Below are 12,526 nucleotides of genomic sequence, written 5' to 3'. Positions count from 1 at the left end.
TGGACATTGTCTTTCCACACTGGTGCCGTCCATCTGAAACAAGATGAAAGGACCGCAGAGCAAGCTTGACAGGTAGGATGCTCTCCAGTCTCCAGGTTGCTACAGTAGGTTTCTTACACGCACGCACGCTCGCACACACATGCACACACACACTCTCACTACCAACCACTTAAGCTCTGTCATCTTCACCACTGACTGTGCATTAAACCCCACAATGACCACAAATAGACCTCTAGCTTTCACTTGCCAAACACAGTCACCCATGAACACACACACACACACACACACACACACACACACACACACCATCATCACCACCGCAAACAGTTTGACGCACCATTCGTCACACCCACACACCGAGCTTGTCCTTCGGATGTGCCTGTACGTCCCTCGGGGGGGACGAGCCTTGAGATGGGACAGAATTGGACAGCCGGAGAAAAGGCACAGACAGATGAATGGATGCAGGGGTGAATGGACGGCTGTCTCCTTGGATAGATGGATTGATAAATAGGAGAGTGATGTGAAAGTCTTCCTGGCCCGCAGGGTGTCCAACAGAATCAATCCTCTCCTCTGCCACATCCCACCCCCTGCTGGTGAGGTGCCGACGGGTTATACTCCTGAAAACCACGTGACCGAGTCGGTCCAATCAGAAAACAAACAGAGAAAGTGCATTGCTGCAGCAAAAGCCCAAACGGCACGGCCAAACTGTAAATTAATTAGCGCGTATCACCTTAGTCAGACCAGTGCCGTCCAAACATTGTCCGGTGAGGCTAATTAATCAGGACTTTGGTGAGCAGCCAACAGAGAGGCGGGACAGCCCCCTTCTGTCTGGACCCTCCACTACATAGATCCAGAGTGAACCCACATCCAGGGTGAACACAATTAGCAGCATGCCCTGCCCGCCATACATCCAGCATCACGCCACAGGCTCTGTAATTGGTGCGTCTATGAAATGTGGGGGGAAAAATGAGAAAAAGGAGCGCAGGGAGAGAAGTGATTAATTTGCCGGAGGAGGAGGAGGAGGTCGACGGCCATGTAAATCACGCGGCATGTCAGCGGAATTTAATTTCCCCGATTCCCGCGGCCTTGTCTGCCGTGCCAGCCTCGCGCGCTGATTGGCTAGCGTCGGGTCACGAGCCCGAAGAGGTCGGGGAAGTGAAGGGCACCGTGCAGCCTGCGCGTGGCTTAATTATAGGACGGTGTGCACCAGACCCAAGGACCCCTGACTACCCCCCCCCCCCCCATGATTGTGTCCCAAACACAGATGGCATGTAACCCCAGAATAGAGGGGATAAAAGGTGAGGAAAACAGGTGGAATGGAAGTCTACGGTCACATCAGCTCAGCGCTTCAGATGGGAAAGTTAATTCAAAATTATTATTTTTTGTGCATGGAATAATTGGAGAACTTGACTGGATTTAAACTCGCAGCGTGGAGTGGGATCGGAGTGAAATTGCTCTTTTGAAAAATAGTTACGGGATTGAAGATTTCATCTGGATGCTTATGATAATAACGCGGCGGCACTCGGTAAAAGAGTGAAGCTCTCAGTGCTCAAGCTTTGATGTGCTCATTTCAGAATCTCTATCAGGCCAAAAACACACCGTCAAAACAACCTGAGCGTGTTGCCATCAAAACGGCTCGGCGGGTCGGAACGTTCGATCGACTCTGCAGATAAAACGCCCTCAAGGAGACTTTGTTTGCATTAAACAACATCAAAATGCCAACCGCAATCTATAATCCAATCCCCACCTTTTACTCCCTCTGTGTTCTCTCAGCCGGCTCAGCGGCGCCGACAACACACGAGCTGCTGCTCCTCCTTGTTGCTCAATAAGAGCCATTCAGCAAGGTTTAGCCACAGGGGTCAGACAGTCAAAGCCAGCTCTTCCTAGGGAGCAATTAGCTCGCAACCGCACCAACGTGAGGTCACATCCCCTCCGGCCCCTATCACACTTCCTGTCCACACCTGCCATCTCCTGTCCATCAGCGCTCTCCACCGGGCCTTGTTGTCTGTGTGTATATATACTGTACTGTATAGGTGTGGGTCTGTGTTTGCTTTAGGAATAATCCTCATACAGGAGTGCTTAAGCCGAGAAAGTGGAAATAAAGTATGTAGTGTATTGTTTTTTTTTTTTCCCTTTCCTATATTTAGATGAAGACAAATTGTTTTCAGAAGTCTCTTCTCATACCTGGGAAGCACACCGACTCACAGCCCGCTTGACTGCATGCTTTTGATCTCAAGTTTGGAGCAAATCCTAAAATAGGCATTTTTTTCATAATATATTCATATTTATTCATAATTTATACTGTGCCTACATAACACCGTATATACATGAATCATTCTCCGAAAAGAGAAGAAAAAACGCCCCCAAGGTAATTGTATCAAACAACTAGTTCACTCCCAGGTAAACCAATGGAACTGGCCAAAGATAGACACTGGCCAGTGGAGGCTGATGACAGGTAAAATGCAGGACAGGGCTCAGTAAATTCCAGGGGAAAATGTTATGGCCAAAAATGTATGGCGATTCATTCTACTTAGTGTCCTCTAGTAAGAGAGTGGCGTCAGCGGAGGACCAAAATGCGAGACTCATTAGCCAATGAACAGCCAGGAATGGGTCTCGCGCTACTTTTGCATGCTAAAATAAAGCTGATAATGTACAATTTGATTCAAGGGGGGGAAAACCCTTTCAGAGTACAACACAAACTGTCTATTTTGCTGCAACTCGACAGTGCTGCTTCTTTTACTCAAGAGTTCCACTTTCTACTTCCTGGAAAAAAACTGGTCCATTGGAGTGAATGGAGATGTCGGAACTCTTCTATTATACGGCTCTGATTCTACTGTACTCAAGACTAAGCAACCTATAGCTAAGTTCAACATTGAGGGAGGGGGGGAGGGGGTATCCTCTCGATCCTCTATAACCCAGATTCCCCTATTCACCTTATGTAGAAGAGACCGTCTGGCTTGAGAGACTAACAGGAAGTGTAAATACTTGGAAAATTGGAAGTTGCGATTGTATTTACACTTCCTGTGACTCATGAACCTAGTCTGACTCATAATGTGAGTCAAACTAGATTTGACCAGATGAGTCAGACCAGTTTGAGCAGCTAAAACAGGAGGCGTTTCGAACAGGAAGTCATAACACAAACGGGTCAAGTGGGCGGGGCTACATAAGGTGAATAGGACCTTATTGACTTCAAACTGCAGGACGCAACACACAATACATCGGCAAATACAACAGGCTCATTTGCACTCTAGTCTCAAAGCAGACTCAGTGAGGTGTTGCGCGCACACACGCACGCACACACACACGCACACGCACACGCACACGCACACGCACGCACGCACGCACGCACGCACGCACGCACGCACGCGCGCACACACACACACACACACACACACACACACACACACACACACACACACACACACACACACGCACACGCACACACACACACACACACACACACACACGCACACACACACACACTCCGACATGCTGGGAGTCCTAATGACCTGTGCCGTGTGTGTTTGCGAGGGTGTGAGCGTGTGTTTTGAATGAGGACGAGGAGGCAGAAGATGAACTAACGATGGCTGCTAATAATTACACATCTGTAGCGTGGAGGAGTTAATGAGCAGCCAAAGCCTCCCATGATGCCCTGGTAATAATGAATGAGGAGAGGAGGGAGAGAGGGGGAGGGAGGGAGGGAGGGAGGAAGGGAGGGAGAGAGAGCTGTCAGTTTGAGAGGCCGCGATGGCCTTTGGTTTCTCTGCACTCTGGGCATGTCAGCCGGAGAGGGGCCTTCCCGGAGGAGGCTCGTCTCCACACTAATGAAGATGTGACAGAACTCCGCTCCGTGACTTGCAGAGTGAAGTGAAGAGGAGGGAAGACGAGAGACAGCTCCTCTTAAATCAAAGGTTCTGAAAAGGTGAAGGAGTTCTAAGATCTTCAAAAAGAATAATAGAGACAGTGTGTCAGAGGGGGACGAAAAAAGTGGGCGAGATTGACAGGTGATGGGTTTTTAGGGAATTTTGCCTCCCTTACCCATCAAAAAACTTTACAAAATGAGCGTCTGGGAAGTGCTGCGGTAGATTCCCTGCCTGCCGACACGAGGGGTCGCAGGTTCGAGCCCCCCCGCTTTACCTCCACCTTGGTCGGGCGTGTCTGCGGGTGGGAAGCCGGATTAAGGGTATGTGTCCTGGGGCGCTGCACTAGTGCCTCCTCTGGTCGGTCGGGGTGCCTGTTTGGCGAGGAGGGGAACCGGGGGGAATAGCGTGTCATCCTGCCATGCGCTACGTCCTGCCGGTGAAACTCCTCGCTGTCGGAAAAGAAGCGGCTGACGACTGCACAATGTATCGGAGGAGGGCATGTGCTAGTCTACAACTCTCCCCAAATAGTACAAGCACTCACCAGGGAGCTGGTGTAGCTGGGGTCTGAGCTGTCGTCCTGTAGGTAGCGGGACAGGCCGAAGTCGGACACTTTACACACCAGGTTACTGTTGACCAGGATGTTGCGTGCAGCCAGGTCCCGGTGGACATAATTCATCTCTGATAGATATTTCATCCCGGCGGAGATCCCACGCATCATTCCCACCAACTGGATCACTGTGAACTGACCGTCGTTTTGCTAAAGGAAAGGAGAAACAAATGAAAGCGGTTATTTAGATATTATCGTTGGCGTCATTAACGTAAGTGGGGCTAGCTGCAGGATATAGGCAGCGGGATTTCAGCAAATGTTAATGGCACTGCTTTTAATGATAATGAACTAATTATGATGGTTCTTTACTGAGTCATGGAGACATCCTTGACTGATTCTATCTCCGTATTGCAATTAAAAACTTCCCGGCTCAAATTTACTTATTATTTTGAATATCTACTGTGGTAATTTGGTTCTCTATTCAGGCAGCAATGATAGCTGGTAGCCCAGCTCTGTCCTCGCAGAGTTACAGCTGCAGTAGCATCAGGGCCGTCCAGTGGGACCGTCTTCCAGAATTAGAAAAACCCGGTGACGCATCCTTGTCACCACAGCTGGGAGGTAAAGGCACATTCAGTGGGAAGGGGACAAGATGTGCTGTCACACCTACAACATACATACATAGCAAAGTGACAAACAGCCGAGCCCCATCGCCTTGCCGATCTATTTGTGCACAACACACCTCCACCTTCCAAAGAAAGTCATTGTTTCTGTTTATTTCTGGTTTTGAGCTCCTTCTCCTCCCTCTGGTTGAAGTTATTTGTCTAGCGGAAGAGAAAACCAGCAAAAATGGATTCCTGAAGCTGATCCTTCTCATTGTGGGCGTTAAGAGCATTGGTCCATCCTGGCATGCAGGCATACATCTCTAGAAGTAACATCTCCACACATGTGTGGATGCTCTGAAGAAGCTTTGAACCCCAGCACACATGAACAAATAAGAGGGTAGGGGAGATCGATGGGAACACAAGTCGGATGTGGCGGTTAGCAAAGCCAACTTCAAAGGGTCCCTTTAAACCCACCCTAGATCAAAGTGGAATGGAACAGCAATCCATGTGATTGAAGGAGGGGGAAAAGCCGGGTGAATATTGATTAAGCTGTATGTCTGCTCAATCCTCACTACAAAAGAGAGAGAGCGAACAGGCCGTTAATAGCTTCAAACATTAATGGGAAAATTAGAGGTTAGGGACAGCTACAGTGGACATTTTCAAATTAAGAATGATTGAATCACGCTCATTGTCATGAAACATAATATTCTCTGTTTGCATTGGAACGGTTCAAAAGGCCGATTTAAATTTCTATTAGGGGGGCGATTCATAGCCTGAACTCCTTTTCTGGGCCTGTTCAACCATTCATTCCCAATTAGCTCCTGATAGTAGCAAGGTTTCCTCCATTCCTCTCCTGAATATGACTTTCTCAGACTCGCCAGATAAGAGGAAATGAACACTCTCAGCACGGTAACACCAGACCTGACCAGCTCCTTCACACCAATATAAACGCTTTGCACGTTGTTGAGATGCAGTTTAGTAAGTAAAGGACAAACACAAAATCACTCACCCGGAGGAAAGAGTCAAGGGCGCCGTTCTCCATAAACTCTGTGACGATCATGACTGGACGGCTCTTCGTGACCACGCCCTCCAGGCGGATTATGTTGGGGTGGTCAAACTGGCCCATGATTGACGCCTCAGAGAGGAAGTCCCGCCTTTGCTTGTCCACATAGCCCGCCTTCAGGGTCTTGATGGCTACATAAATCTCCCTCTTACCAGGCAGCTTCAGACGGCCCTTGTACACCTCCCCAAATTCACCTGGGGGGGGGGGGGACAGGAAGAGGCGCACTGTCACAAACAAAAACTCATTATGATATTAGACAAAAGCTTAGGAGAGTTGATTAGATCTAAATCTATCCGTTTATCAGGCTAATTTGCAGCCCTTGTGCCTGAGCAGAAATATTACCAAGAGCGCGATAGATCTTGATTTAGTCTCCATCAGGCATGCTAAGTGTTGACCAATTCTCTTTCAGTATTGCTCCTTCAAGGCATTATGAACAGTAGGCCTGCACTGCCTCACAGTTAAGTCGTCTATCTTAAAGAAGTCTGCCAAGTGGAATTCATATTCCCCAATCAAAAGAATAACAGCCAAGCAGCACTACCCGGTAAATATCTGTGAGCGGTTTGATTAATTATCACCACCTTGATGTCCTGCAGAGGTGTACCACAGAGTGAAATCAACAAAAAGGGAAATGTTTAATTAGATAGTCCTCCTGCATCCTTAGCCCTATCCTATCTCTGTCACTTCCTCACACCTAGCTTGCTGAGTAGGCCAGGCTGCAGGAGCTATTCCAGGCCTGGTCCCATTATGACCAGGGCTATTTCAGCCTCTGGATGAACCAACACATAGACTGTATCAGTGTGCCCTCCACACTGTAAACAAGGTGTGTCCTCTCCTGTGTTGAAAAGGACATGTTGGAGACACACACACTGCACATAATAAACGCTTTCAGCAGGTAAGGGCACAAATATTAAGCTGACGCTATTTTAGTCTCCAGTCTTTCCTGGCATTCGCCTCAAAGCAATTAGCAAATTACATGTTAATGAATTTCACCACCAAAAACAGATATTTGAATAAGAGATGATGTGCACAAAATGATAGTGCATCTGTTGTAATGTTGAAGTAAATGGAAAGAGATGATGCAGGCGAGAACATGAGCGAGAGCTCCTCTGAGAGGACCCAGAGACAGAGAAAGACCAGGGAGCCGGCCGCGGGGCTTGAGTTATTTCTGATGCTTAGTCCCTGGGTAGGTGGCCTACATGCTGCTAGTGCACTTGACATGGGCCCTTGACATGTTCCCTTCAGATGGGGCCTCCAAAGCGGCTGGGCTTCAGGCTAAACCTGTTAGCCTGCAGATGTAGGCTTGTAGACATAACACCTTCGTGAACAGACATATACGTGGGAAACATGAGAATCCAAGTTCAACATCCACACAAAAACATTGGGTCCACCGCATTCTTTTTACAGTACCTGCACCAATGACCTCCTCGATCTTCACAGTCGAGACATCAATCTCCTTGGCAAATTCGCGGACGGCCTCGTTGGGGTCCTCGTAGGTAAAGGGGTCGATGTAGATTTTCATCCCCGGGGAGCCTGAGAAGTGGGTCGGGCAGCCCAGTGGGGAGGGGCAGTTAGACATGTCGGCTCGCAAAGAGAGTTCTAGAACAACCAAAGCGCTCAGTGAGCAATCCAGAAGAGGAAAAACATTCTCTTTGGTTGATGTCTTTATGAAATGGCTGGTGAACGCACTCACACGTCAACAAGTCACATCTTAAATCACGCTGTGTGTGTGACACAGACAGCATCACTTACAATCACCACAAGCTCTTAACAGTGGTAAACGATGATGACTCCATTTACTCTATGGTCCTCGGGCAGAGGCGGGCGAGACTACTACAGTATGTAAATGAATATGAATTAACACATATTGCACACATTTAATAGTACGTGACTGCGCGGCGCCATTACAGAAACAACCTCTCCTCCCGAGTAGAGCAGACAACAAAATGGTGGTTTGATGATTTCGGCGTTTGGGAAGCAGACCAGGAAAGAGAGAGAGAGAGAGCGAGAGAGAGAGAGGGGAGGGTTTGAAAGAGTAAATGTAGACTATTTTTTCACCCTTTTATCCCCTGCCCTAGCAGTCTCTGCTCTTTGATAGTGGTAGAACCAATTTCCCCCCGAAGCCTTCATAAAGAGATAAAACCAACGCGCTATCAAGCAGCTCTTTATGCCGTTGTGAGATAGGTGAGCTCAGTTCACAGACTGGAGATGTTTGCAAACGGAGGACAGATTGTTTCTGGGTGGACAGGCCGGCGGGCGGAGAGGACGACTGCCCAACAACACTTTGTAAATAAACACATTCAAATACATGCTGCCACAGCACGGACATAACGGTAAGCAAGCAGACATCAAATCATCATTTCCACGCTGATACCCAGAGGCAGCTCTCCTCTCGGAGCTGTTTAGTCAAAACCTTGGCAGCCCTGATTGGAATAAACCCATCTCCATCAAGTCAATTTGTGCCTGTTCATTTGCATGAGCTGCCCGGGGAGAGGGAGGGCCTCTCCAGAGACGCGGGGAGAGGATAAGGTCTGGTCTTGGGAGGGATCAAGGTTCCTCACCTCGCTCTCGACTGGAGGCCGATTCTAGTTTACTGGCGCTAATTGCCTTGAACCCTGTCCGTGTGGATGTAATTGCTGATGAGAGATTCCATACAGATTGGATTTAAGTTAAGCCATCAGAGGGTTTGCAGCTTTGCGTGCCATAATGACATTCTATTTACAAGTGTTCGCCGAGCAGCTCGCTCAACAGCACTGCCGGGTGGGACTCCAAATCTCTGCATGAGACATAATACAACAACACACATAGAGACCACATGCACTCACTGCCAGAAGCACACACGCACATAGACACACATACGCGTGCGCACACACACACACACACACGAACATACACACGCACATGCGCAAACCCATTACTTTCTCATCCACAGGCCCGAGCCCACTCCCATGTATAATTTAAAATGGAAACAGTTGATCTCTCTCTCTCCCTGTGGTACAGCCCGGTTTAACCGGACTCATCTTTTTACGGCTGCCAGATGAAAAATAGATGCCCGCTTTAATATTTCATAGCTCCTTGATCTGAGCGTATGGATCAAATGTATCCAAACATCAATTCTATTTCTGCGAACATATAAAACAATAACTCTGTGTGGCTATACCGCAATGACTCACTCACGGTCACATTATACTGTACAGGGCCCTATTCGATTAGATGGCCATATATAAAGCATAAATAGACACAACAGACAAACTCGTTTAACCCATTGAATTTACATCTCTGAATCCGAACTAAACCTCTAGGCTCTGACACAATTGTTCAAATGCTTAAGAGCATTTAAGTTGATCAGCATTATAAATGACTGTTTACGCCATAGCACTTAACCATGTTATTTTCACCAATGTCCAGCATTTAGCCTGCTATTAGTCTGCCCTGCTCCTTTACTGAGTGGCCCTAATGTAGCCACAAATCAAGCCCCTGGCACTAATGCTTACATTAATCTATGACTGGCTATGGGGGGAAATCAAATTGATTGTCCTATAGTACACAGCATTGACGCATTGCCTAAAGACAAACAGCGCTGTCAGAATGAAACAGTGGCTTCACAAATGCTATTTCTGTAACTTACAGGAATTCTTTGATATGGCAGTCTTTTGCAAAGGCACAAAATCATTTCTTCTAATTCCTTTTGCCTGTCAATGTTTGCATTTAACTTTATGTGATTATCCATTTTGCAAAATTAACATAAACAATTCCAATACGTCATAGGCCTATAGTAAATACATTCCCATTTCATGTGGGTCCAACATACACACTAATCTACTCTGTGGCCATGTGAATGTAATGAGTTGAATCGACTTCATAAACACAAACTAATTATCCAGCGTTTGATGTGAGAAAATCATTCACCAGATGCACACTGGGGGTAGAGCGATCTAAAAATCATATGTGATTAACGGCCACATGGTATAAATAGTAACATTTTAATTTGGCTTTATCAGGCCTTCTGCAAATCCTCACGGTGTGATAAATGGAATTCTGATCAGGAAGTAAACTGATCTTTTGCCCTTTAATCTGTAGAATTATGAAAATCGCTATTATCTGAGGCCACTGCCAAAGCAAATCTACAATGTTTGCCAATTCTGTTTTTGCCTTAGCCCAAACACTGTGTAGTTCACTGGCATTTGTTTATTCATGTCACTACATATATTTAATTTCCTTAATATATAACGATTTACCTGCAGCGTGCAGTTACAGGCAAAAAGGACGATCAAAGTATGTTTGGCACCAAATCATAACCAGATCAAGTGTGTGTACAATCTGAAGCTGATAAGCTGAAGCTACACAAGTGATAAACGGGGCTGGAGCACGCGTGACTTGAAGATGTGTTGGTTGTCACATGTAGAGATGTACAGTAGCCTATTTGGACGTACAGTAAACATGCCTGCATGTCTGTTAATCAACTGCTGCTGCCATGTTGTTGATGTGTGGATAAGAGCTGAAGGGGATGGATGCATTGGGGATAAACAGGCAACAGATGCAGGGAGCTGTCTGTAATATGTGTGCTGCTGATACCGGCTGTGTGCTGATGTGGACATCATAAAGAAAACGTGTCTGTTGCTTTGAGGGAGGCTATTTCTCCAGCAACACTCAATGCACATGGTGTGTGTGTGTGTGTGTGTGTGTGTGTGTGTGTGTGTGTGTGTTCATGCGTGTATTGTGCTCTCGTCTGCTTGTTTTGACATCCCGCCTGCTGGGGCAGTGCTTGGTGATCTCTATAATGTGTTCAAGCCTGGCATCCCATGACCATTCAGCTGCACTCCTCTAGCTGGCCTTACAGTAGAGAACAGCCTGCATCTTCCAGCCTGTCACACTTCTGTAGGTAGGCTGGTTACAGTAGAGAACAGCCTGCATCTTCCAGCCTGTCACACTTCTGTAGGTAGGCTGGTTACAGTAGAGAACAGCCTGCATCTTCCAGCCTGTCACACTTCTGTAGGTAGGCTGGTTACAGTAGAGAAACAGCCTGCATCTTCCAGCCTGTCACACTTCTGTAGGTAGGCTGGTTACAGTAGAGAACAGCCTGCATCTTCCAGCCTGTCACATTGTTGTAGGTAGGCTGGTTACAGTAGGGAACAGCCTGCATCTTCCAGCCTGTCACATTGTTGTAGCTAGGCTGGTTACAGTAGAGAACAGCCTGCATCGTCCAGCCTGTCACATTGTTGTAGGTAGGCTGGTTACAGTAGAGAACAGCCTGTATCTTCCACCTGTCACATTGTTGTAGGTAAGCTGGTTACAGTAGAGAACAGCCTGCATCTTCCACCTGTCACATTGTTGTAGGTAGGCTGGTTACAGTAGAGAACAGCCTGCATCTTCCACCTGTCACATTGTTGTAGGTAGGCTGGTTACAGTAGAGAACAGCCTGCATCGTCCAGCCTGTCACATTGTTGTAGGTAGGCTGGTTACAGTAGAGAACAGCCTGTATCTTCCACCTGTCACATTGTTGTAGGTAAGCTGGTTACAGTAGAGAACAGCCTGCATCTTCCACCTGTCACATTGTTGTAGGTAGGCTGGTTACAGTAGAGAACAGCCTGCATCTTCCACCTGTCACATTGTTGTAGGTAGGCTGGTTACAGTAGAGAACAGCCTGCATCGTCCAGCCTGTCACATTGTTGTAGGTAGGCTGGTTACAGTAGAGAACAGCCTGTATCTTCCACCTGTCACATTGTTGTAGGTAAGCTGGTTACAGTAGAGAACAGCCTGCATCTTCCACCTGTCACATTGTTGTAGGTAAGCTGGTTACAGTAGAGAACAGCCTGCATCTTCCAGCCTGTCACATTGTTGTAGGTAAGCTGGTTACAGTAGAGAACAGCCTGCATCTTCCAGCCTGTCACATTGTTGTAGGTAAGCTGGTTACAGTAGAGAACAGCCTGCATCTTCCAGCCTGTCACATTGTTGTAGGTAAGCTGGTTACAGTAGAGAACAGTCTGCATCGTCCAGCCTGTCACATTGATGTAGGTAGGCTGGTTACAGTAGGGAACAGGCTGCATCTTCCAGCCTGTCACATTGTTGTAGGTAGGCTGGTTACAGTAGAGAACAGCCTGTATCTTCCAGCCTGTCACATTGCTGTAGGTAGGCTGGTTACAGTAGAGAACAGCCTGCATCTTCCAGCCTGTCACATTGTTGTAGCTAGGCTGGTTACAGTAGAGAACAGCCTGCATCTTCCAGCCTGTCACATTGTTGTAGGTAGGCTGGTTACAGTAGAGAACAGCCTGTATCTTCCAGCCTGTCACATTGTTGTAGGTAGGCTGGTTACAGTAGGGAACAGCCTGTATCTTCCAGCCTGTCACATTGTTGTAGGTAGGCTGGTTACAGTAGAGAACAGCCTGCATCTTCCAACCTGTCACATTGCTGTAGGTAGGCTGGTTACAGTAGAGAACAGCCTGCATCTTCCAGC

General features: G+C 47.4%; 1 protein-coding gene across 1 annotated transcript in view; it reads right to left on the bottom strand.

Annotated features, from left to right (window-relative positions):
• ephb1 (EPH receptor B1) overlaps positions 1 to 12,526 on the bottom strand; it is a gene marked incomplete at its 5' end in the record, with an annotated part of 139,780 nt that overhangs the window by 25,471 nt on the left and 101,783 nt on the right. The window contains 3 exons of the mRNA XM_083659060.1: positions 4,405 to 4,620; positions 6,022 to 6,269; positions 7,483 to 7,671. Coding sequence (XP_083515186.1) covers positions 4,405 to 4,620; positions 6,022 to 6,269; positions 7,483 to 7,671 — 653 coding nt within the window. The remainder of the gene's footprint in view (positions 1 to 4,404; positions 4,621 to 6,021; positions 6,270 to 7,482; positions 7,672 to 12,526) is intronic.

This window comes from Poromitra crassiceps (genome assembly GCF_964638095.1).
Source record: "Poromitra crassiceps genome assembly, chromosome: 23".
In the NCBI taxonomy this organism is placed as follows: domain Eukaryota; kingdom Metazoa; phylum Chordata; class Actinopteri; order Beryciformes; family Melamphaidae; genus Poromitra; species Poromitra crassiceps.
The sequence above is the reverse complement of the archived record's forward strand: the minus strand, read 5'-3'. Positions and strand labels throughout refer to the sequence as shown.